The following is a 26,128-nucleotide window of genomic DNA, read 5'->3' as shown; positions in this document are numbered from 1 at the left end:
AATTAGAAGACTGTGTTTGTACCATTGTGTTGTAGCTCAAGTACCAAAGAATGCTTGAACGATTAGAGAAGGAGAACAAAGAATTAAGAAAACTGGTCCTGCAAAGAGATGACAAGGGAATTCATCAGAGGAAATTAAAGGTACTTACATGTTACAAATCAGCACAGGGATGTCATTGTGCCATATTTTCCGTGATGCTGTTCTAAATTGAATTTGTTCGTTCATCTGTGAACTTTAAACATTTGTTATATCTATGCTAATTTCTTTTTGTTTTTACATGCCAAGGCTTTTATACATCTTCTTTGTTTTGAGCTACATAACTTTTGTAAATGACTGCAGTTGAAGGGTACAAGGGGGTTACCAGGTCTAAGTAAGTGACATACCTAATTAAGTAGAAAATATGGATTGGGGTTTTTGACGTACCTTCACTGTATTTAATCATAAATATGCTTCCAGCTCTTCTTGCAGACATAATCTGATATCTGTGTGCTTTGTTATGAGTCTTTCTGAGTTTGGTAGGAATACATCTTTTAATGGCCTTATATGAATCCAGGGAGGTTGCAGTTACTATCCTTTTGCTTTTGTCTCCCAATGTCCTGAGCATTCTAAAAACTGACATTTTATGCCTCTCTGTCACTTGCTGACCAATATGGATCTTCCTTTTTCCTCTGGGAACTGGAAGATGAAGAGTTCTTACCTGTACAGAACGATAGTTCCCTGTGTCCTTATTAATGCTTACTGTTCATCAAGCTGAAAATGTTTAATGGAACAAACTCAGTTCAGCTTCTTACTGTGAAACTGAAGTCTTAAGTGCTGCAGTTCTCTTATGCTGTACATAACAGCTCTCTTTTTGCCCCTTCAGCAAGATGCATCTGCAGCTATAGAATTTTTATCTGCAGAAGGCAAGGGATGACTTGATAATGTACTTCATAAAACAGATCTGTGCCACAGTCGGGCCGCTTAGGTTTCAGATCACAGGGAGAAGATAAAGAGATTTTACAGATGAGTTTACAGAATGTACAGCTGAAGTAGTCTAAAACTCAATCTTTGTTCTGTTAATTGGTTGTATCTTTCCTCTGTACTTGTTTTTTTTTTTGTTGGTAGAAATCCTTGATTGATATGTATTCTGAAGTACTCGACATCCTGTCTGATTATGATGCCAGTTATAACACTCAAGATCACCTTCCTCGAGTAAGTAGAAAAATTCAAGTTTTTTTAATTTATTGAAATAGCAGTGTTATAATTGAATAGAACATCTAATTATATTCCAGAGTAATCCAAAGCTAGTACTAGGCTGTTTTCTTCTAACTCCACCTGTTCTCCATTTTAAATGCCACAAAAGAATTTTGAGAATAAGCAATGTAACTATAAGTCTGTCTTGGCTCAGATAAAACCATGTCTGCATACAGATACTGCTGCTGTGCTCAGCCTTTCATTTTAAATGGTTTCACTCACAGCACTGCAGCCTCTTCAGCGTTGTAAGATTACTTTTTTCCCCAGTGTGTACTAGCTGAGCTGAGATGGTAAGTTGACACTGCTAACTCCCCACAGTGGTGCTGGTGTGGAATGGGGAGCCTGACAGGGATTTTAGCTGTCCTGGCTTGCAATTCTTGCTTGCACAACCAAGTGTAGCACTGGTAGCTTCTGTAAGAAGCCAGTAAGATAGGGAAATGACAGCAACTGCATCAGCAATCGGTCTTCTCCAGGCCGAAGCAGCATTTAGGAGGTGAGCAGTCATTATTGTTTTGCCTACTGAAATGACTTTGTGCAAGGACAGAACTGTCTGCCACGAGAACAGCAAGGCCTTCCTCTCTTCATTAGGTGGCTTGGCACATGATGAATGTGAGGGGCTTTGTGGGCTGTGCTGTCTTAAGCACAAGTCAATATTTTTACCTGACTAAATGTTCATATTCTCCAAGGATTCCATATTTAAACAGATGCATTTATTTTCAAGCACGATACAGCCATTGTCGCACAGGTTAACATCTTTTCAGTCAGCTTTTGTCTAAGCTTCCCAAATGTCCTGCTGAAAGTGAATGGCTGTTTAAATTCTCACTTAAGGTGGTGGTGGTTGGAGATCAAAGTGCAGGAAAAACCAGCGTGTTAGAAATGATCGCCCAAGCTCGCATCTTCCCTCGAGGCTCCGGGGAGATGATGACACGTTCCCCTGTGAAGGTAAGAAACATCATCATCTCTGATTCTGCATTTGCAATGTGCTTTCCCACTGATTATGCCATTAATTGGGGTATATGTGAACGTGTTTATAAAACAGCCTCTAATCGGTGGTGTTCCTCAGGGATCTGTACTGAGTCCGGTTTTGTTCAACACTTTCATTAATGACCTAGATGAGAGGACAGAGTGTACCCTCAGCAAGTTTGCTGATGATACAGAACTGGGAGGGGTGGCTGACACACCTGAAGGTTGTGCTGCTATCAAGTGAGATCTGGACAGGCTAGAGAGCTGGGAGAAGGTAAACCTCATGAAGTTCAATAAGGATAAGTGTAGAGTCCTGCACCTGGGGAGGAATAACAGCTGGCACCAGTACAGATTAGAGATTGTCCTGCTGGAAAGCAGCTCCATGGAGAAAGATCTTGGAGTCCTGGTGGACAGCAAGTTATCCATGGGACAGGAATGTGCCCTTGTGGCCAAGAAGGCCAATGGTATCCTGGGGTCCATTAGTAGAAGTGTGTCCACCAGGTCTAGGGAAGTTCTCCTCCTTTACTCTGCCCTGGTAAGACCACGCCTGGAATACTGTATCCTGTTTGGGGCTCTCCAACTCAAGAAAGACAGGGATCTGCTGGAAAGGGTCCAACTAAGAGCTGTGAGAATGATTAAGGGACTTGAACATCTCTTCTGTGAAGAAAGACTGAGAGACCTGGGACTGTTTAGTCTGGAGAAGAGAATAGAAGAGAAGGCTGAGAGATCTTATTAATGTCTATAAATATTTGGGTGGTGGGTGTCAGGAGGAAGGGGACAGGCTCTTTTCAGTGGCACCCAATAGTATGACAAGGAACAATGGATATAAGATAAAACACAGGAAGATCCACCTCCACATGAGGAGAAACCTCTTTACTGTGAGGGTGCTGAAGCACTGGAACAGGCTGCCCAGAGAGGTTGTGGAGTCTCCTTGTCTGCAGACTTTCAAAGCCAGCCTGGACACATTCCTGTGTGGCACTCCCTAGGTGATCCTACCCTGGCAGGAGGGTTGGCCTGGATTCTCCTTTGAGGTCCCTTCCAACCCCTCACATTGTGTGATCCTGTGAGTTGTTGCAGTTAATGGCAAAACTTCTGCAAGCCTACACACTCTATCCATATATACTATGCATATGTGCTATCAATGCATTACATGCAGCTCTATGTCTGCAGAGGCAAGTGTGCATATTCTGTGTGCTTACCATATTTCTGTGTTAGATTTACCATGTTTTCACATTTAGGTGACCCTCAGTGAAGGTCCCCACCATGTGGCTTTATTCAAAGACAGCTCTCGGGAGTTCGATCTGACCAAGGAGGAGGATGTAAGTATAAGGAATTGAGAATCTTGTGTCTTTGTGAGCTGGTTAGCCCTCATTTAATTACAATGAAATATGTTCAGTGGAGGTAAATAATTCACTATTATAATGAATTATTAGCTAATAATATAATAAATGAGCTAATAATTCATTATTAGCTCTTAGTGTGTGTTTTGGCTGGCTCTACATTTGGATAAAAAGTAGTAGGAGCTCCTGTGCCAAGACATTTGTGGGGGTCTGCAGGTAATCTGTCATTTAGCAGCCCCTTTCTGAGACTTAGGTATGCAATGTGCATTTGAGACAGAATTTATCAGCAGAGGTCTTAATACCTGAGTAAACAAACTCTTGTTTTGGTGATTTTTCTTTTATCACAGTTACAAGGAGTTCTTATATTTGATACTTTGCTTTTCTCAAAACAGCTTGCAGCTTTGAGAAATGAAATAGAAATCAGAATGAGAAATAGTGTGAAGGAAGGGTGCACTGTTAGCACTGAGGTAAGGATTCTCAAATATTTACTGGCAAGTGTCTGTGGATATATATCTGTTCATAGAATTATGGAATGGTCTGGGTTGGAAGGGACCGTCAAAGGTCATCTGGTCCAACCCCCTCTGCAGTAAGCAGGGACATCCTCAACTAGATCAGGTTGCCCAGAGCTCTGTTGAGCCTCACCTTGAATATCTGCAGGGATGGAGCCTCAAGCACCTCCCTGAATATTCCTCAAGTAGCAGACTGTGGTGAATCCGGTGAATACAATCTGCATATACTTAACATTTTGCACTATGCAAAGTGTCTTTCGACTGCTAAAATCTGTTTTATATGCCAATTATGTGCATATACAATTGGACTTACTATTGAAAATACAGGCTGCTGCTGGTTCAGAGCATATCTTGGTGTTAATGTGGCAATGTAATTACACAGGGAGTAGATGTGTGTGTGTAAACCTTTCACTTCAATTTTACTTCACAGACCATCTCTTTAAGTGTGAAAGGTCCTGGGTTGCAGAGAATGGTGTTAGTTGATTTGCCTGGAGTCATTAGTGTAAGTATGCAATGAATGGCATGAGAATATATATCTTTAAGACCTGTAAATGAGATGGTGTTATTACTGAGATCATTAGCTGTGGTGTTCTTTACATCTTTCTGTTTTCTTTTTAAATATGTATCTCCACATGCATATTAAAGACTGTGACATCAGGTATGGCTCCAGATACAAAGGAAACTATCTTTAGCCTCAGCAAGGCCTACATGCAGAATCCTAATGCCATCATCCTTTGTATTCAAGGTAATGAGTCTAGATGGTTATCCAATTGGGGGTGGTTTGGGGGTTTTTTTAATTGTGATTTTTACATTGTCCTGGGGACTACTGAATTTTTTTTTTCTTATTTGTGTTAATCTTTCTAGTGTACAAAAGAGCATGCTGTGGAATGTCTGTTTATAAATTAAGGCACCTTTGATGTGCATAGCAAAAAGCAGCTTTTTGATAAGAGGGGTTTTTTTATCATTAAAAAAAGGGTAGTGATAATAAAATTCCAAGATTTCTTCAGAAGTGTTTTTGGAGGCTTCAGAAAATAATAGGGATTTAATATTTTTAGCAGGCTGGTATTTGCTCCAAATTCACACAAATATATCTTTTTTTAATGATACTGGAAATTTTCATTCTGTCTACCCAAAAATGTAACATAAGTGTAATTTTAATGTTTTTAAGTCGTACCATGAAATTTATTTGATACCTGCTGTATCTTCAATACTGCATGTTAGATTATATAGCTCCTAAAATAACTCTCAATTTCTCTCTGTTTTAGATGGATCAGTGGATGCAGAACGCAGCATCGTCACAGACTTGGTCAGCCAAATGGATCCCCAAGGCAAAAGGACAATTTTTGTGCTGACTAAAGTTGATCTTGCTGAGAAGAATGTGGGTAGCCCAAGCAGGGTGAGTTGTAATTGTTATACTCATATTATGATGGCTAAAGTCACACATGGAAAAGTACTTGAGATGCTGTCAGAAGTATTGGACCTCACCTCCCTGTTCTAGATAGTTTTGAGTGCTTACTTCTGTATTCAGCATGATTTTGTTGCTTTTAGTCCCTCTCAGGCTTTGCCAGTAATGATCAGCTGCATGACTTCAGTCACAGCTTGTCTACAGGTTGCTGTAATACTGGTTTCTTTCATGCAGGTGACCTGAGCAAGTTCCTTATCCTGAGAAGGCTTTAGCATATTCAAGAATAGGCCTTTTTCACTTCATTTTGTGTTTTGCTATGTTATATCTTATTGTTTTATGCCTTTAGTTATTTTTTTGTTCATTTAAAGTATCAGTAGAATTCGGAATCCCATGGCAAACTGCTTCTTATAGTAGTCTATGCATAGATAAGACTAGAGCTGGTTTAAAAACTGTACTGAAGGAAAGAATGTCTCTGAAAAGTTAACCACAGATTTTTTAAATCGTTTTTTTTCCACAGATCCAGCAAATAATTGAAGGCAAACTCTTCCCAATGAAAGCTTTGGGTTATTTTGCAGTTGTTACTGGAAAAGGTAAAGAAAGCTCTGACTCTGCTTATTTTCTCCTTGAAAACAGAGAACTGTCTAAATGGAACTGTTGCAGCACCCTTTTCTTTCTCCAGGAAACAGCAGTGAAAGCATTGAATCTATTAAAGAATATGAAGAGGAATTTTTTCAAAAATCAAAACTGTTGAAGTATGTTGCTGTTTCTTCCTTTTAAAAAAATGAGCCTGTGTTGGTAAATGCTAACATCAGTTTTGCTTGTTGAACTAAACAAAAGGATTGCAGTGTAAAAATACTGTTTGAGATTTAATCTGCCTAAGTGTCTTTTTGAGGGGTGACCAAGTTAGCCTTGTTTGATGCTTGCTGTAAGTCATTGTTAGATAGATGGGCATCTTCAGGCAGCAGTGGGTTCTTCAGAGGTTGCTGCCCTTCCCCATTGGCTGTAGAAGAACAAAGTTCCCAGCCTGTGTCTAGGCCCTGGGAGGAGCAAACTCAGCCCAAATGTGAGTTGTAGTGCCTCTAAGTATCAGTTGTTTCGGTGTGACAACTCTGTTTTATTCAGAGAGTTAGCTCACGCGTTCTGCTGGAAGTTCATTGGGCAGAGTCTTGATTTCATAAGCTCCTGTTTCTCAGGAAAAAGTAGGTTGCATGGTCTTGGGGACTGCTAGACTTGCATTTGACCTCTAGAAGAAAAAACTTAATTTGGGGTAAGGGGAGTGTTGGGTTCTTTGGGTTTATTTCCCTTGCTTTGGTGGTTATCTGTATTGAGTATTTTAGAGGAAGAGCCTAGAATCTGTGTTGGGTGCACAGATTGGCATGTTATTCTCTGCTACAAAAAGCAAAGCTTTAACCTTGTGAGTAGAAAATGGAAGCCAGAAAACATGAATGTGAATAGAAGAATTTCCTCTAGCTGTCTGTCTTTATAGGACGTGTATGCTGAAGGCACACCAGGTAACAACAAAGAACTTAAGTCTTGCTGTGTCAGATTGCTTTTGGAAAATGGTAAGAGAGTCTGTGGAGCAGCAAGCAGATGCCTTTAAAGGTAAATATCTTTCCAAAACCAAGTGAAAAAGTGAAATAGCTACTTGCTGTTAAACGACTAGTCCTTCCATGTACATGTTACATTGTTTTTCCAGCGCTCTTAGGCAAGTTGGCACAGAGGAACCAAATGAGGTTCAACAAAGACAAGTGCAGAGTCCTGCAACTGGGGAGGAATAATAAACTGCACTAGTACAGGTTGGGAGATGATCTGCTGGAGAGCAGCCCTGTGGAGGGGAGTCCTGGTAGATAACAAGTTCTCCATGGGACAGGCATGTGCCCTTGTGGCCAAGAAGGCCAATGGGATCCTGGGGTGTATTAAGAAGAGTGTGTCCAGCAGATCCAGGGAGGTTCTCCTCCTCCTCTGCTCTGCCCTGGTGAGACCTCATCTTGAGTACTGTGTTCAGTTTTGGGCTCCCCAGTTTAGGAGGGTCAGGGACCTGCTGGAGAGGGTCCAGAGGAGAGGGCTATGAGGATGGTTAGGGGACTGGAGCACTGCCTCATGAGGAGAGGCTGAGGGACCTGAGGCTTCTTAGTCTGGAAAAGAGAAGACTTAGAGGGGATTTGATAAATGTTTATAATATCTGGGGGCTGGGGGTCAGGAGGGAGAGGACAGGCTCTGCTCAGTTGCTCCCTGTCATAGAACAAGGAACAATGGATGTAAGCTTCAGCACAGGAGGATCCACCTCAACACGAGGAGGAACTTCTTCACTGTGAAGGTCCCAGAGCACTGGAACAGGCTGCCCAGAGAGATTGTGGAGTCTCCTTCTCTGGAGACTTTCAAGGCCTGTCTGGATGCATTCCTGTGTGACCTGTGCTAGATTGTATGGTCCTGCTCTGGCAGGGGGTTGGACTCAATCATCTCTTTGGGTCCCTTCCAACCCCTGACATCCTGTGATCCTGTGAATTGTGGTTTCTGTGTTTTATATGATCATCATTTCTCACTGGTTTGCAATCTTTACAAAGACATAAGCCATTTCATCGTGTGGAGAACTTGCTATAAAATCCAAAGGAGTAAATAACTATGAAGGGGAAAAAAAAAATCTGTTTTCTGTGGGCAAAACACAGTTCTTCACTGGATTCAGATGTTCTTAAAAATGCCTTCCTGTATAAAGACACCATCAGCCAGGGCAGGACTGACTCACACACAGCTCTAAATTGAATGAGCCCTTTTCCACCACATTTTTTCAGTGCATGAATCCTGCAGTTTGCAGACAATATCTGAGCATCCACAGCTAAAACCTTCAGTCTTTTGCAGAGGGAGGCACTAAAAGTTCTGTGGAGGGTTTGTGGCAACCGTAGGAGCCACTGAACTTTTAAGGCAGTTGTGAAGACCATTAAAAAACTGAAGATCTTGTTTCTGATCTTTTTGCAGCCACACGTTTCAATCTTGAGACTGAATGGAAGAACAATTACCCCAGGTTACGAGAGCTTGACAGGGTAAATTACTACTTTCATTTGTGTGCTACAAAGTGTTGAAGATTATGGGTTCAAATCTATGCCATTTAATCTCGTGTAAAAGTTTCTTTAAGTTAACATAAACTCCTGACGTTTTAATATGGGAGGACAGTGTGAATTGTTCTAGGGGGAGGGAAATTCTGAAATCACTGTTTTATGAAATAATGTGCTTCAAAATTGTGATCTCTGGTGCATAACAAGTCCTTCACTAGTCTAGCAGACAGCTATCTGACCTAATTTACCCACAGGGATAGGTCAGTGTTTCTTTGTGGTCATGCGAGAATTGGCAAAGGGAAGTTTTAATTCCCTGCTCCTTCAGGCAGAGTAACAAAATAAATAGGATTCCATTCCCTTAATTCTTTTAATGAGATCCTGAATATTCAAATGCCTTACCTGACCAGAAATGCAAGAGATGGGTGGGAAGATGTAAACCAGGACAGCTTCTGACAAACACATACACTGTCCTGAACATTTTAGGCTTAAAGGCCATAAGAAAAAGTTTATGTTTTTAAAATTTTTTTATATGGAAAGATGATCAAACTATACTTGAAGTCTTACTGTTTGCTATCTTTTCTTTTGCATAGAATGAACTGTTTGAAAAAGCAAAGAATGAGATTCTTGATGAAGTCATAAGTTTGACTCAGGTCACACCAAAGCACTGGTATGGGATTTTTTTCTTTTGTTATTGCTGTTGGGTTCTGTTTGGTTTGGGGTTTTTCTGAATCAGAAGTTTGCTTTTAAAATATAAAGAGCCTCAGTTAAAAAAAAAAAATCTCAGATATAAATAAGGAACTGTTTGTCTTAGTACCTATTATGTCCTTTGTAGAAGTAATCTTTATTTATTATTCTGAAGCAGCAAATAGTTTCATAATTTATCAAAAAGAAGTGCCTGATGTCAGTTTGTGTTTTGTTCTGGTTTTGTACACTATAATAAACAACAAATATTCCTCAGAAATGAGAAGCAACAGTCAGAAGAAAGATGTTTTGGGACCTTATTTGAAGTATGAATCTGTAATTCCTCTTAACTTGGTGTGTGGGGATTAGCATTCTGCATATCAAGATTTTATATATATATCCTTGGAAAAAAAAATCAGTTTGTATCCCTGTGAATCAGAGACTTGAATGTTAAGATTATGTAATTCCTGGCTGCCAGAAGAGCTGATCTGGGTGTTTGAGAGTTTCATCCTCCATGTGGATCTCCTTGGCAGCCTCAGCCAAGTAGCACCATACTACACTGCCCTTTGTAAGGCACAGACATAGGAGAGGAAGCTTAGCCTAAGTGTTTTAACAGTGCAGCATCACTGCATAGTAAAACCACTGAGATGTAGGCTGAGAGGAGATTAGCCACTTTAAAGGATTACTTTGACAGCCTGCTGCACACAACTGAGAACCACAGAAAAGAAAAAGATGTTTAATGCCTTCGGTGACCTGACTTGAACTGTTACTTGAACTGTTACTTGGTCATATATTAAAAACCAAGATAAAATGTGTAACTCTTAAAGACATTAATTAGGGTAAATCTGAACGTGTGGATGTGTTCAGAGAAAGTGTTGTAAGCAGCAAATTAGTCTGGAGTTGTCTTCTAGTCCAAATGTAGTGCAGCTTTGGTGTCTGTTGCTGTTCATTGTGTAATAGATCCTGAAGCACCATGGCCCATGTCTAGTCTGCTTCATTTTGTGTTATGGATCAAGTAGGTGCATAATATGAATGAGCTTTTCTCTTGAGAGTTAAAATGTAGTGATGGTTCTGGATTTATAGCACTTGATGACTAGAACTGGAAAGCTAAGTCATGGAAAATGCTTCTATTAGCAATCATTTGCAGCTTAAAACCATCACTGCATTCAATGAGGTTTCTATCCTGCTAAAATTCGCATTCCTTTCAATTCTCTTTGATTGGATTATGCAAAGCAGAAGTGTGTTTCTATTGACATGTCAGTAAAGAACAAGTGAGATTGCATTTGTTCTAACCAGAGGACTGCCCTTCTCCTACAGAGCATTTTGTAAATGGTAAAATCCATAACAGATGGTTCCCAGCACACTCTGTAAGTGAAATAAATTTGCCAGTCTTCAATTCTTTAAATGATGGTTGAGAATAATCAATAATTGATCTTTGTTTGACCAGTACTCAAGTCATCCTATTTGAACAAATCTTTTGAAGGAAAACATTTATTATTTCCTTTTTTTTTTTCCACTGGTGGCAATATTAGTTTTTATACTGATTTTTTTTTCAGTATTTAAATGCTGTAGTTCCTTTTAATTTTATATAAACACTTGTAATACCCTAAATATATCAAAGTTCTGCTCCAACAGGAGAAAAACTCGTGACTTTTATCCCTTTTTATACTGATGTGTCAGAAGGACAGCTCCAAAATTTTTAAATCTCAAAGGAGGATTCTTGAACACAAAAGAGAAACTTTCAATTGTTCTGCTGTTGAAATAGGAGGAGAAGTGATATTTATGAGAACTTCTTCAGCCTTTGTCCACAGGTGGTCCAGTTAGAGTTAGGGGTATTGTGAAGGATGAGGCTTGTGTCCTGGATTTCAGCCCATTTAGAAGAAAAGGGCTGGAGTGAGTCTGAGAGTCTTGTACCACCAAAAAAAGTCAGGTTTTATTCTTTGACTCTTAACTCTCACCATTCTACTGAATTTGTCATTCCTATAACCTCCTGGTAAGCTGATTTATAGCATACTGAGCTAACATAACACTAACCTGCAAGGAACCCACAACCTGTACCACAACCCATACTGGAGACTGTAGCAGGAGCAGGAGGACTTACTGTGGGTGCCAGCTGGATCTTGCACTGGCTCAGCTTAGTCCTCTGGCTGCAGCTGTAAAGTTTCCCAAGTGAGTTTATTGTCATTTTAAAAGGTTTAATTGTTTCCATTGTTACTTCTTGAAACAGATAATAAATAGGAAAGTGGTGCTTATTTTTATAGTGAGTAGGAGGCACTTTTCTAACTGAATATCAGTATACATTTTGGTAAAAGGTTGGAATTTTCAGCTTGCTTCATTGTTTATCTAATCTGAGAACAAGCAGTGAAAAATCCCAACAGACAGTTTCAAGGCCCAGCTTGACAGGGGGCTAGGCCATCTCATTTAAACCATACTCTTACCCTGAAAGGTTGGACTAGATGATCCTCAAGGTCCCTTCCACCCTGATACTCCAGGAATCTATGAAAACTACAGCACCTTCCAACTAACAAATTAAAATACTACAGAAACAAAACCCTCGTGCTTTTTTGGAGTGTGGACTTCTTGTCAAGTCATTTCAGTGCTTTACAGTCTTCCCCCCACCTGCCAAGCTTATGCACAGACAACTCTGCATGGTTACGTTAGCAAAGGTTGCGAGGAATTGTTGTGCAGGGCAGTGGCAACCGTAAGAGTCACAGAGGCCAACTTCTGAAGCTGTCTTTGCTGCTGGAAATGTGTATTTTTGTCCTTAGTTCCAAGTAGATTTGGGACGAAGTTGGTTCTTTTGTGATGTTGTGTCAGTGTGAGCATCACAGATGTTCAGGAGTATTTGCTGTGTTCTGTAGTCTTCCTTTCTCACTGTTTCTGACAACTGGAATCCGTACCTGCTAGTCACTGCTATATTGGAAACCATCATATGTGTTACAACTTCCATTTCAGGGAGGAGATTCTTCAGAAGACTTTGTGGGAAAGGGTATCTACTCATGTGATTGAGAACATATACCTTCCAGCAGCACAGACTATGAACTCAGGGACATTTAACACCACTGTAGACATCAAACTGAAGCAGTGGACTGACAAGCAACTGCCTAATAAAGCAGTAGAGGTGAGAATTTTGTTATTTTAGAATATTTCTTAATAAAAAAAAAAGTCTCTGCAAAGCTTGTTGGGATAAAAGCATAGCCCCAGAGTAGAAAAGTGCTTTGAAGGGCTGACTGTTGTTCTTGTAAGCAGCTTATGTGTCAGAAAAGGCTGGCGAGATCTTAGAATCATAGAATGGTTTGGGTTGGAAAGGGCCTCCAAAGGTCATCTAGCTCCACCCCCCTGCAATGAGTAGGGACATCCTCAACTAGATCAGGTTGCCCGGAGTCCTGTTGAGCTTCACCTTGAATATCTCCAGAGGCTGGGCCTCAACCACCTCCCCAGGCAACCTTTTCCAGTGTTCCACCACCCTCATAGTAAAGAACTTCTTCCTAACATCCAATCTAAATCTGCTCTTCTCTACTCTCAAACCATTGCTCCAGGCCTTTGTAAAGAGTCCCTCTCCAGCCTTCTTTTAAGCCCATTTCAGGTATTGGAAGGCCACTACTGGGTCTGTCTGGAGCCTTCTCTTCTCCAGGTTGAACAATTCCAGCTCTCTCAGCCTGTCCTCATAGCAGAGGTGTTCCAGCCCCCTGATAATTTTCATGGCCCTCCTCTGGACCCATTCCATCAGGTCCATGTCTTCCTCCTGTTGAGGGATATCTGAATACCAATATCTTGATACTGAGAAGAACATGCAGCAGGAACATTCTGTTTTGCTCTTCCAGCACTTTTTTTCCCTATTAAAAACCAAAATCCACCTCCTTTTCCAAAGCTAAACAAACCCTTTGATCTGAGTCTATCCACATTCAGTAGCTGTAAGCAAACTTAAGAGAATGACACCTGTTACTGTAGCACAGCAAAGTCGAGGCTGGTAATAAAGTTGACTCTATTAGTCATGGAAAAGGAAAGCAGAGGGAAAGTCTTGCTCTTTGTGTGCTGTTTCCTGAAAGTATGAAGAAGTTCAGTTGGTCCATTTCAGTAGGCATTTCCTGCTGTCTTTCTAGGTGGCATGGGAGACTTTGCAAGAGGAGTTCTCCCGCTTCATGACGGAACAGAAAGGCAAAGAGCACGATGATATCTTTGATAAACTGAAACAAGCTGTCAAAGAAGAAACTATCAAACGACACAAATGGAATGAGAGAGCAGAGGATAGCCTGGTATACTGTAGTGGGATTTTTGGCATGGTTGACTGTGGAAATATTTCTTCTAAAGCTGTTTATTCGATATTTTTGCATCCTTTTAATGTAAATGATAGGGAGATATGTCCATCTCTTCTATAGAATATTGTAATTGGCTGTTTCTCAATTAATTTCATTGTATTTTGTTAACTAGAATCATAGAATTGTTTGGGTCAGAAGGGACCTCCAAAGGTCATCTACTCCAGCTCCCCTGCAGTCATCATGGATACCTCCAACTGGATCAGGCTGCCCAGAGACTTGTCAAGCCTCACCTTGAATATCTCCAGCAATGGGGCCTCAGCTACCTCCCTGGGCAACCTGTCCCAGTGTTCCACCACCCTCATGGTGCAGAACTTGTTCCTAATATCCAATCTAAATCTACTCTTTAGTTTGAAGCCACTGGCTCTCGTCCTACCACTACAGGCCTTTGTAAACAGTCCCTCTCCAGCCTTCTTGTAGGCCCCCTTCAGGCAGGAGCCTCTATTAGGTCTCCCTGAAGCCTTCTCTTCTCCAAGTTGAACAATCCCAGCTCCCTCAGCCTGTCCTCATAAGAGGGATGTTCCAGTCCCCTGATCATTTTTGCAGCCCTCCTCTGGACCTGCTCCATCAGGTCCATGTCCTTCCTGTATTGAGGGCTAATGACATCTAATAAAACTGTTTTGGTTGTTTGACAAAATAGTCCTCTATAATCCACTGGCTTCCCAAGGGACAGCCTTGTGAGGATTGTTTAGCATCAGCTCATTTGTTCTGTTAAGTATAGCCACAGAAAATAGCAGCATTTCTGTAATCTGAAGGGATCTCATATTGCTTGCTGTATTTTTTTTCGCATTATTTAGGCTACAGACAAGAGTCAAATTAATATTTTGGCAGTGCTTTGAAAAGCTGCCTCTTAAATAAATCCTGTGTGCCCAGTCACAGAATCACAGGACATAAGGGATTGGAAAGGACCTCAAAAGATCATTCAATCCAACACCCCTACCAGAGCAGGATCACCTAGAGCAGGTGACTCAGGAACACATCCAGGGAAGTTTTGAATGTCTGCAGAGGAGGAGACTCCACAACTTCTCTGGGTGGCCTGTTCCACTGTGTTGTCACCCTCACAGTGAAAAAGTTTTCATTATGTTCAAGTTGAACCTCCTCTGCTCCAGCTTGCACCCATTACCCCTTGTCCTATCACTGGACATCACCGAGCAGAGCCTGGCTCTATCCTCTGGGTCTTCACCCTGCACATCTTTATCAACATGAATGAGGTCACCTCTCAGGCTCCTCTCCCCCAAACTAAGGAGTCTCAGCTCCCTCAGCTTTTCCTCAGAAGGGAGATATTTTTATAGAGATAAAAAAATTAACGTCAGAAATCTTCTTTTACTAATCCTAAATAAATGCTGTATTGTGTTCTGTATTGCAGCGAGTGATCCAGCACAATGCCTTAGAAGATCGATCAATCTCTGATAAACAGCAGTGGGATGCAGCCATTCATTTTATGGAAGAGACTCTCCAAAGTCGTCTCAAAGACAGTGAGTTGTATGCTTTTTTTTTTAATCTCTGTCAATTCCCAGCTCTAGTTCACTCCACAGCAAGCTTTTGTGTCAGTACCACTGAGATAGTGGTGACAGTTTATAGTACTGATACTGCTAGACATGTTTAGCAAAATGCAGCCTCAGAAGCTGGTGCTCTTGCAGTGAGGCAACTAAAAGAGAAGTAGTAGTGATCTGTAAAAACTTGGGCCAAACACACATGTAGAAGAACAGGATACATTATAGTTGGTCCACTTATGACTATTAAGTATAATTCATTTTGATTCCAGTTGCAACAAGGTTATTTATTTATTTATTTATTTATTAATGTCTGACTTGGAACCTGGAGGGCTGCATCGCTTGAAAGGATGTTAGGGTTTTATATACTAACTTGAAATATCTACTGCTTGGTAGATATTAATAAAAGACATCAACTGTTGCTCCCTTGTGGTTGGAGTCCAGCCAGTAAACCTAAGCACCATGTAGCTGCTCACTCAGTCTTCCCCCCAGCCCCTCCCTGTGGCATGGGAAAGAGATTCAAAAAGTAAGTAAAACTTGTGGGTTGAGATAGGAATAGTTTAATTATTGAAATAGTCATAACAATAGTAATGAAAAGGAAGATAAAAAGAGTGAAATAAAACCCAAGAAAGAAAAGTGATGCGCGATGCAGTTGCTCACCACCCCACTGACTGATGCACAGTCAGTCCCTGAGCAGCAACCTCTTCCTCCTGGCCAACTTCCCCAGTTTGATTACAGGCCATGACATCCTATGCTGTGAAGTATTCCTCTGGCCAGTTTGGCTTAACTGTCCTGGCTGAGTCCCCTCCAAAATTCTTGTCCCCCTCCAGCCGTTTCACTTGCAGAGCATGAGAAACTGAAGAATCATTGACTTAGTATGAATGCTGCTTAGCAGCAATGAAAGACATCAGTGTGTTATTAATGTTACTCTCATACTAAATCCAACCCACAGCACAATGCCTACTACCAGGAAGAAAATAAACTCTATTCCAGCCAGTGTGGCGTATCTCATGTTCTTAGGCATAAAATGTCCATACCTGATCTTGTACCCAAGTTTAGAACTACGAGTTTGGCTGATTACATATATTTTGAGTGATACTTCATATCATGTTTCCTATTTTAGCTGAATCTATTATTGAAGATATGGTGGGTCCAGACTGGAAAAAAAGATGGTTATACTGGGTAGGCCGCACCAAAGAACAGGTAAGAGCAAAACAAATACAAAGAATTTGTAGTTCATTACCTTCAGAAAACTGATTATTGCTCTATACATTTTTTTAAATACCAATGCTCTTCACGCTACTTAAATGGTTGTAAATAAATAACTTAGACAAAAACAAACCAACCAACCCCACCAGAAAAAAAAAAAAACAAACAACAAACCAAACCAAAAAACAACCGTCACCCAAAAAAACCCCAGAAACTTTACTTTTACTAATCATTGTTTTATATAGAATTTTCTGTGGTGTAATCTTTGTTTTTTCATACTGTAGATACAATAGCTGGTAAACTGGTTTCCATTCTTCAGCTGAATGATGTCTTTACTCTTATGCTATTGAGCTGAATGTTAAAGTTCTTGCAGTAATAACAAATTAACAAATTAATGAAAACAGGATGGAAAAGGGGCTGTTCTCTTCTTTACTATCATAGAATGGTTTGGGTTGGAAGGGACCTCCAAAGATCATCTAGTCCAAGCTCCTCTTCAGGAATATCCTCAACTAGGTCAGGTTGCCCAGAACCCTGTAGAGCCTCACCTTGAATATCTCCAGGGATGGGGCATCAGTCACCTCCCTGGGCACCCTGTTCCCACATTCCATCACCCTCATGGTGCAGAACTTGTTCTAAGCATGAAATTTCCTGTCAAGCTCTGTTTGGATTTAATTAGTATGTAATGGCATTATCACTAGCATTCTGTTCACCGTTGTATCTTCTGAATGCCTGTATTCATTGTAACCTCTCTTCTCATTTGCTCGTAGCTTTTGGAAGTCTCATTTGAATTTAAATAGCACCTTCCATTCTGAGCACAGAGTTGAGGGAGCTGGGGTTGTTCAGCCTGGAGAAGAGAAGGCTCTGGAGAGACCTAATTAAGACCTTTCAATACTTGAAGGGGACCTACAAGAAGGCTGGAGAGGGACTGTTTATGAAGGTCTTTAGTGACAGGACAAGGGGCAATGGCTTCAAACTAGAGAGGAGCAGATTTAGCTTGGATGTTAGGAACAAGTCACTATCATGAGGGTAGTGGAACACTGGAACAGGTTGCCCAGGGAGGTAGTTGAGGCCCCATCCCTGGAGATCACAGAATTACAGAATGTTAAGGGAGATATTCAAGGTGAGGCTCGACAGGGCTCTGGGCAACCTGATCAATGTAGATGTAACCTGCGACTGCGATAGGAGTTGGACTAAGGACCTTTGGAGGTCCCTTCCAACTCAGACCATTCTATGGTTCTATGAAAGGTATTTTCTGTTCTGGCTTATTAAGCATGTAGACTGTACTGGTGATCTCTTAAGTCTGTAATAATTAATTTTGACTCATGATTCTTCTCCTAGAATATTCGTAATGAGACAAAAAACGAACTGGAGAAGTTAATCAAACGTGATGAAGAACATGCAGCTTATCTGGCAAACGATGAAGTGACGACTGTGAGAAAAAACCTTGAAGCAAGAGGAGTAACAGTGGACCCATGTCTGGTAAGATGTAGAATTGTCACAAAACACATGGAAGCTCCTTGTGAACATTTGAATGTTCTTTCTAGACAGCATTTAAAAGGCTCCATCTGAACACTTGAGTTTGTAATCCAGATGTCTCCATAGAATCAGTAAACTGCTTGCACGCAATTGGCAGATTTCTCTTGGCTGTCAGACAAACGCAGTGCAACACTTTGGAATCTGTCACTTTAGGCTGAAACTGGAATCTGCTGAACAGATTTTTCTTGCCTGCATATTAAGAAAACTTGTTTTAAAATTACTGTTCAGATGTTATAGATTGGAGTCAAGGCCTTTGTGAGCAAGTTAGAATAAAAGAATACTGATCATTCCTGTGCTGTATGTGCAGTTTGAAGTTTAGGGCTATCTTGAACAAGGTACCCAAGTATTGTGTTAAAATACTTGGCAAAGGCAATATTTTTTTGAGTGCCCTAAGGGCTAACATATTTTATGCTTCAATAGATTATTGGTGGTGATTGATTGTATGCTTAATTGAGTTAAGCGGTTTTATAATTTGTTTTATTAATAATGTAGATTTAAATAATTTAGGTGTTAGAGTGGAGAGCTTCTTTAACAGTGATTTATTTTCTGCAATAAATTTGGCTACCTTTTCAACATTAATGCATGTACTTATTCAGGGTGGAAGAACTATTGAAGTGCCTGCTACCCTTTTCACAGAATATATCTGGTTGGAAGAGACCTCAAAGATCATCCAGTCCAATCTTCAACCCAATACTGAAGGGCCACCACTAAGCCATGTCCCTAAGCACCAGATCCACACAGCGCTTGAACTCCTTCAGGGATGGTGACTCCACCACTGCCCTGGACAGACAATTCCTATGTTTGAGAACCCTTTTAGTGAAGCAGTGTTTCCTAATATCCAGCCTAAATCTCCCCTGGTGCAGCTTGAAACCATTTCCTCTGGTCCTGTCACTTGTCATGAAGCATACAGCATTTTACCATGCCTTTTTGTAAAGGTCAGACTAGTGATCCACATCCTCTACATGAGGAAAATGAATGCAGATTGAGGTTTTTTTTTCTCTCTAACCAATTCAATTTTTTTTTATTTTATGTGGAAGTTTTTTTTTTTTAAGAGACATATTCAATTTAGAAAAACTGAAACATGCTGGCTGAACAGCTTGACCTGATCTCAGAGGTCTTTTCCAAACTTAGTGGTTCTATGATAAATAAGCTTAAGCAAGAAAAGTTACCAATGTTTGTTTACATAAGACCCACTCGCTATTTCTCTCTGCTTTAATCTGAAGATTTAGTCTGAAAACTGAGAGGGGATCTCATCTATGTCTATAAATATCTGAGGGATGGGTGTCAAGTGGAGGGGGGCAATTTCTTTTGGGTGGTGCGCAGCAGTAAGACAATGAACAAAGGATACAAGCTTGAACACAGAAGATTTCACCTCAACATGAGGAGAAACTTCTTTACAGTGAGGGTGATGGAGCACAGGAACAGACTACCCAGAGAGGTCATGAAGTCTCCTTTTCTGGACACATTCAAAACCCACTTGGATGCATTCCTGTGCAGACTACCCTGGGTGATTCTGCTTTGACAGGGGGGTTGGACTCAATGATGTCTGGAGGTCACTTCCAACCTCTAATGTTCTGTGATTCTGATTTAATTTGTAAATTAATGAGTACCACTCAAGAATGTGTTCTCAGTGTTAATGCAAAGATTGCATCATCCCAAGATCAGAACAATTTGACCTGTTTTGTGGCATGTAATTGAAATATATTTTGGCTGCAGACTGCATTTTGAAGCATTCAGTCATGTTATAAGCATGGAAGAGTAGATTTTTAAATTGACAATCATCTGTAATGTTTTCCAAATGTAATTAATACATTAATCATATCCCAGTTGCAGACCAAGTGCTGAGAAATGTTTAAACATGTCTTAGGTGTAGGATTTGTAGTTACAGTTTAAAATTAAATGCAATCAGCCAACTATTGACAATAGTGAGTGTATGTATTTATTTAGTCAAATTGAAGTGCTCTTTTCCTAGATTAAAGACACATGGCACCAAATTTATAGAAGATATTTCCTGAAGACTGCTTTGAACCACTGCAATCTATGTCGAAGAGGTTTCTATTATTATCAGAGGCATTTTGTGGACTCAGAGGTAAATTGAAGAAAAGGTAGACACTTGAATTTTGCCTTGATACTTCCATCTCAGTTGCAAAAATGAAGTCTGTAAAATACTCTAAAGTAGCCTAACCTTTCATCTATATCCTTTACCTTGAGATAGGTGGTGATTTTAGGTGTGTTTCATGTGAGGATTCTAATTGATGAATTGATACATAATAACATATAAAATAACCATTAGGTATCAGCCATTACTTAAACATCTCTTAGTTACCAATGCGTATTAGAAATACACTGCAGTACCAATGTACAGCTATTGATACCTTCTTTTTGTCCATTTCTCCCCTGTCCATTTACCACACTGATACAAAGAATTAAGAAAATATTAAGTAAGAGACACACACATGGGATAAAGTATGGTAATACGAATTAGTATCAGAGTATAATACCCGTGAGAAGCGCATGTATTATTGTAGAGTCACACAGGAAAAACTAAAAATACACACTGTGGAACTTAGAAACCAGATTTCTTTGAAATGACATCCCAGGTTTGTTAAACCCAAGGGTTGTATCCTAAATAAATATTGGGGGGGGGGGGGGGGCGGGGTGTGGGGGGGGGTACTCAACCTTTAGGTCTGGCAAGTGGAGATAGATATATCGTCAAGGTTTTTTCACACACATTTTAAATAATAAAGCATTTACTAGTAAATAAGAGCGAAGTAGGCTACAACTCATTGTCGGGGGGGGGGGGTGGGGGGGTGTGGGGGTGTCGTAGTTTATAATGAGGAACAGTGATCTTCCATGGACAATAAAATCATTTACTAGTGTTGACACAACCTTACCTGTAAAAGGCTAAGATATGAATATCATCAAGTGCAAACAGGCTCTCATGACTAACTTAACTCTCAGCTTCCTGATGGGGGGGTGGGGCGTGGGGAATGTTAAGGGGTAATGGCATGTATTTTGTTAATGTTACCTAAGTAATTAGTTGTGGGATTGTTTGTAGAGGATGATTTTTATTATATAGAGGAAATAATAGTAGTGTTTGGATTGATATTGGGGGGGATAGGGAGGATTGGGATTTGGTTGGTGGGGGATGTATGGGTGAGGTAAGATGATGGGATTTGGAGGGGTGGTTGAGGTGTTTAGGAGGAGGTTTAGGGGGTGGATGGAGATAGATTTAAGTATGTTGGATTTTGGATTGAGGAGGGGGGGAATGGATGGGGAGGGTGGGGGGGGGATTGATGGTTGTGTAATTGATTTGGGGGGATATGTTGAGAAAGTTAGGTAGTTTAGATAAGGAAAAAGGGATAGGTTGATTTATGGAAAGGAGATGTATTTGAGGTATATTTTAAGGTATATAGATATTATAGTTGTTAGAGTAGAGTAGAGAGTAAGGGGATAGGTGGGTAGTTGGGGGGGGGGTTGGGGGGGTGGTGTTGTTTGGTTGTTGGGTGGGAGGTATGGGTTTTTGGTTGATTGTTGATTTGTTGTTTATAGGTAGTGTGGGGGGATAGGTATGTGAATTGGGATAGGAGGATTATTTATTTGGTATTTTTTGTATGATTTTTTTTTTTTTTTGCTTCAGTCTGTTATTGGCTGTTGATTGATTTTAAAATGTTTGATATTTAAAATCGGTTCTTAAGATGACTTTATGGTTATAAGTCCGATTCAAAGATGTGCTGTAGAACATAGCCTCTGACCAGTTATAAACAACAGCAGCATTTCTCATATGATGCAGCATTATCCCAAAGCATTGGCTAGTGCCATTGGTCGGTAAAATATTATATGTGTTTTTGTTTTTTTAAATGGATTGTTTAATAAAGAGGTTTAGGGATTTTTTTTTGGGTTTAAGGGGTAATGTGTTGATTGGTTAGGAATATGTTGTTGGTTTGGGGAAATTTTGTTGTTTTGTGAAGGGGGATTGTTAGAAGTAAGATGTATAATTAGGTTATTTTAATTAAATTATGGAGGCACTCACCAATCTACTGTATGATGGCAGGATCTCTAATGTCTAATGATGGACAAATCACACTTTCAACTGCTATTACTTTCCTCTTGGCTTTGTATGTGCAAGGCTCTCTACTAAGCGTCATCTACATTTATTATAATATATGATGGATGATGGTAATGAGTAAGAGAATAACCATTTGCTTCAGATCTGAGAGTGTATTTACTGATTGAGCTGACAAGTAACTGTTTAAGAGGGAGGAGGGCTCTATGGAAGTCTTACATCATTAAGGATTATGCTGCTATACTCAGTTACCACTAAGAGAACTGCTAATTAGTATATTAGCGATGCAGAGCATCATCATATTGTTGTAGTATAAAGTTAATTTTTATGGAATATTTTTAGTATGAAGTGAGGAGTAATGTCCTTTTGGGATGGCGAGCAGACTTCTCTCTAATATTCTTCGACTGTTATATTAGATTGGTAAATGCTTGGGCTTATCTACGACACGGATCAGTTATCTTTATGTTTTGGATAACTATAAAGTTTAAGTTTTTTTTTAATTAGGGCTTTTAAATGGATAGAAGTAATAATATATCTTTTGTATTTTGGTTTGTTAGGATAATTAGAATTGGTGAATTTTAAAGAATCGGATATTGTTAAGACATTGATAAGGGAGTGTTCGCATATAAAAAGTCCTCTGCAGAATCTCAGTAAGTACTTCTCTTGGTTTTTGAACACTAAGAAGCAAACATCCGTCCTTAAACACTTTTTGATGGGGGCAGGAGGGGTTGTGTCATTCTCTAATTTTTTACAATACATTTCATTTTTTTCTACATTATGTTAGATATACTGATCAAATGCATCCCCGTCTATGGTATAACAGTGAATAAAAACAACATAATATACACTAGAGAGAAAATCCCATCTTACCCAAAAATCAACACACCAGCCCCCAGCCGAACCCCTCTCGAGAACAACACCCTTTCAAAACAATAAAAAACATTACCCACCCCCATAACCAACCACCGCCCAACCTCCGCCAATAAACATTATCAACCGCCTTATCCATACCGTCTGTAAACTCACCTCTCCAAAAAACCACAAAGGACCCACATCCCCCAAACCCCCCTTTACAATCCCCAATCCCACCCCCAGTCATGACCAGCCCCAGCCAGGCACAGTATACCGCCCTCCCACCTAGTCCCTGCCCCACTCCGGACTGATCAACAATAGGAAACAACCGCCTGATAAGCCCTACACAACCAGAACGAATACAAGGAAGAAATTCTGACAGAGTTAACCTTCCAGAATGATTGCAGTAGTTTAACTTTTTGAATCACTTGGTAAAGTCTTCAGAGGTTTTATGGTTAATGCAGTAACATTTGAAACAGTGCAAGTTTTTAAGGAGACAATCTGGGCTTGGATGATAATCCTATTGTCTGTCTGCACATTCAATAAGGTTTAGATTAAGTTTTAGCTGATGAGGCTTGCTCTTGCATAAGTATCTTTGTGGGTTCGGCAGCATTCTGCTGTTGTTCTGTAAGACTTCCTCTTGAACCCCAGCTGTACACCTGGTCTGGTAGGGGAAAAATCCAGTGCTATGGAGAAGGGAAGATTCATGCAGATATATAAATATCTACATATTGGCATCACAGGTGACCTTTCTTCTTAGACCTTTATTTTCTTTTTGAGGTAGACACTAATTTTCTCTTAAAATACCACTGTGGGTATTTGATTCAGAATAAATGAATGCTATGGTCAGTGTTTCTTCCTTCTTTTAACAACATTCTGATATCCAGATATAAATTGCTGTCATGTTGCTAAGCATGAATTATGTCTTCCATTTTTTCACATCCAAAATGTCAAAGAGAACAAATGTTTTGCTTACAGTAAACTCAAAATCTAAGGCTCTTTTTTTTTTTTTTAAGTGCTGGTTTGGTTACATTGAAAGTGTTACATTATTATTATTATTGGAAGTGTTGTTATTAAAGCACCAATCAGCTATGGCATCTGTTGCCCTCCAGAAAGTGTTCCACAATACTTTTAGGATTGTGAGTTGGAGTTTTAGTCAATCTGGGTCAAATTGTCTGGGTTGTCTGACTAGGCTGTGAAACACCTAGTGTGACTATATTTATGGTAAGTTCATCATTTTCTCCAAGCTTTTTGGGTTGCTTTTAAAACCCTGTCTCCATCTCCATGTAGCCATTGTTTTAGAGTGGATAGTGTTTAAAACCCTGTGTCAATCTTCATGTAGCCATTTTAGAGTGGATGGAATGTGTTTTACAAAATAGAGCTTATATGTATCTCCAGATAGATAGATAGATATAGATATAAACAGAGAGAGGTATATTGAGGTAAAATTAGTGGTAGCCTGCATAGTGGGACACAGATAGTTAATGAGTTAGTTATCTCCTTTTGTTAGTGGGCAGTGCTGCTTGCTTTCTTCAATGCCAGATGTTTGGGGTATTTTTTACTTTTTTCCTGAGCAAATGCTGGTATGAAGTGAAACTTGGTGATTTTGGTTTATCCTTCAATATTCTGTTTCAAAACAAAGTAAAGGAGCAATAACAAATTCATGTTTAAGGCAATCTTTGTTTTGCACTGAAATTGACTTGGAATCTTTGCATTGTTGATTTTGCTCAGCAGCAGGAATAAGCTCTCATTTCAAAGCAGTAACAGCCAAGGTTGTTATTTTGTAAACTAAGAGCTGATCTGTCTGTGTGTTTACAATCCTAGGTATCTGCACATTACTGTGCAGTGAAAACACCACTGCACTGCATTTCTTTAGATTCAGGAGGTCACAGATCCCACGCACATTATTCTGAGGAAATCATTTGTTACTCAGTACAAAATGGTGTATGATGGTATGTTCTGTTTTACTGTACCTATGGGGAGATTTTAGAACTTCCACTGCTGAAGTCTGTAGTCAAATCAGCAATGTTCTGTCTACATTCTCGATGCTTTTATTGCTAAGCGGTTAACAATTTTATGGGCAAATGACAGTGGAAAGGCTGAGGGAGCTGGGTCTCTTTAGCCTGGAAGAGACTGAGGAGTGATCTCATTCATGTTTATAAAGATGTGAGCAGTGAGTGTCAGGAGGATGAAGCCAGGCTCTTCTCAGTGATGTCCAATGACAAGGAGCAGTATCACAGTGTCACAGTATATCAGAGATTGGAAGGGACCTCAAGAGATCATCAGGTCCAACCCCCTGCCAGAGCAGGATTACTTAGGGTAGTCTGCACAGGCATGCATCCAGGTGGGTTTGGAAAGTCTCCAGAGAAGGAGACTCTACAAACCCCCTGGGCAGCCTGTTCCAGTGCTCTGTCACCCTCACTGTAAAGAAGTTTCTCCTCATGTTGAGGTGAAATCTTCTATGTTCTAGTTTGAACCCATTATTCCTTGTCTTATCACTGTGAACCACCCAGCAGAGCCTGGCCCCCTCCACTTGACACCCACTCCTCAGATATTTATAGACATTGATCAGATCCCCTCTCAGTCTTCTCCAGACTAAACAGCCCCAGGGCTCTCAGTCTCTCTTCACAGAGGAGATGCTCAAGTCCCCTAAGCATCCTTGTGGCTCTCCGTTAGATTCTCTCCAGCAATTCTCTCTCTCGATTGAACTGAGGAGCCCAAAACTGGACGCAATATTCCAAGTATGGTCTCAGCAGGGCAGAGTAGAGAGGTAGAAGAACTTCCCTAGACCTGCTGGACACCTTTCTTGATACATCCCAGGATCCCATTGGCTCTCTTGGCCACAAGAGCACACTGTTATTCCATGCAGAACTTGCTGTCCACCAGCACTCCAAGGTCTTTCTCTGTGGAGCTGCTTTCCAGCAGGGCAGGCCCTAACCTGTACTGGTGCTGTTGTTACTTCTCCCCAGATGTAGGACCAGTGGGTACAAGCTGGAGCAGAGGAGGTTCCATGTAATGGAACATTATGAAAAACTTTTTCAGTGTGAGGGTGACAAAACACTGGAAGGTGCTGCCTAGAGAGCTTGTGGAGTCTCCTTCTCTGCAGACATTCAAAATTCACCTGGATGTGTTCCTCTATGATCTGGTCTAGGTGATGCAGCTCTGGCAGGGGGTTGCACTTGGATGATCTTTCAAGGTCCCTTCCAACCCTACGTTCTGTGATTCTGTGCAAAAGAGATTTCTTTATCTTTCCCATAGTGAATAATGCTTTGCTGTGGTGCAGGGGTTTTTTTTTGTGCTCCTGAGACACTTTGATACCATAGAGCACTGAACTTCTAGCTGGCTGTAAAAGTAATTTCCTTCTTGGAGCAATTAGTGGCGATCAAGACTCTGCTCAAGGAAAAAACATTGTCACACCCACCACACACATTCAGTGTATTCATTTGTGTTTTAATTAGGCATGAAATGGAGGGGT

The 26,128-nt window shown here is 40.4% G+C and overlaps 1 protein-coding gene across 1 annotated transcript in view; it reads left to right on the top strand.

Annotated features, from left to right (window-relative positions):
- OPA1 (OPA1 mitochondrial dynamin like GTPase) overlaps positions 1–26,128 on the top strand; it is a 66,191-nt gene that overhangs the window by 20,109 nt on the left and 19,954 nt on the right. The window contains exons 9-28 of the mRNA XM_054386188.1: positions 36–140; positions 1,105–1,191; positions 2,062–2,175; positions 3,435–3,515; positions 3,929–4,003; positions 4,476–4,547; positions 4,691–4,790; positions 5,311–5,441; positions 5,968–6,040; positions 6,130–6,202; positions 6,937–7,052; positions 8,424–8,488; positions 9,091–9,167; positions 12,137–12,302; positions 13,285–13,437; positions 14,864–14,972; positions 16,114–16,193; positions 17,538–17,678; positions 19,708–19,824; positions 24,530–24,605. Coding sequence (XP_054242163.1) covers positions 36–140; positions 1,105–1,191; positions 2,062–2,175; positions 3,435–3,515; positions 3,929–4,003; positions 4,476–4,547; positions 4,691–4,790; positions 5,311–5,441; positions 5,968–6,040; positions 6,130–6,202; positions 6,937–7,052; positions 8,424–8,488; positions 9,091–9,167; positions 12,137–12,302; positions 13,285–13,437; positions 14,864–14,972; positions 16,114–16,193; positions 17,538–17,678; positions 19,708–19,824; positions 24,530–24,605 — 2,011 coding nt within the window. The remainder of the gene's footprint in view (positions 1–35; positions 141–1,104; positions 1,192–2,061; positions 2,176–3,434; positions 3,516–3,928; positions 4,004–4,475; positions 4,548–4,690; positions 4,791–5,310; positions 5,442–5,967; positions 6,041–6,129; positions 6,203–6,936; positions 7,053–8,423; positions 8,489–9,090; positions 9,168–12,136; positions 12,303–13,284; positions 13,438–14,863; positions 14,973–16,113; positions 16,194–17,537; positions 17,679–19,707; positions 19,825–24,529; positions 24,606–26,128) is intronic.

This window comes from Indicator indicator, chromosome 13 (assembly GCF_027791375.1).
Source record: "Indicator indicator isolate 239-I01 chromosome 13, UM_Iind_1.1, whole genome shotgun sequence".
Classification (NCBI taxonomy): Eukaryota; Metazoa; Chordata; class Aves; order Piciformes; family Indicatoridae; genus Indicator; species Indicator indicator.
Note: the sequence above shows the minus strand (reverse complement) of the source record. Positions and strands in the feature narration are given on the sequence as shown.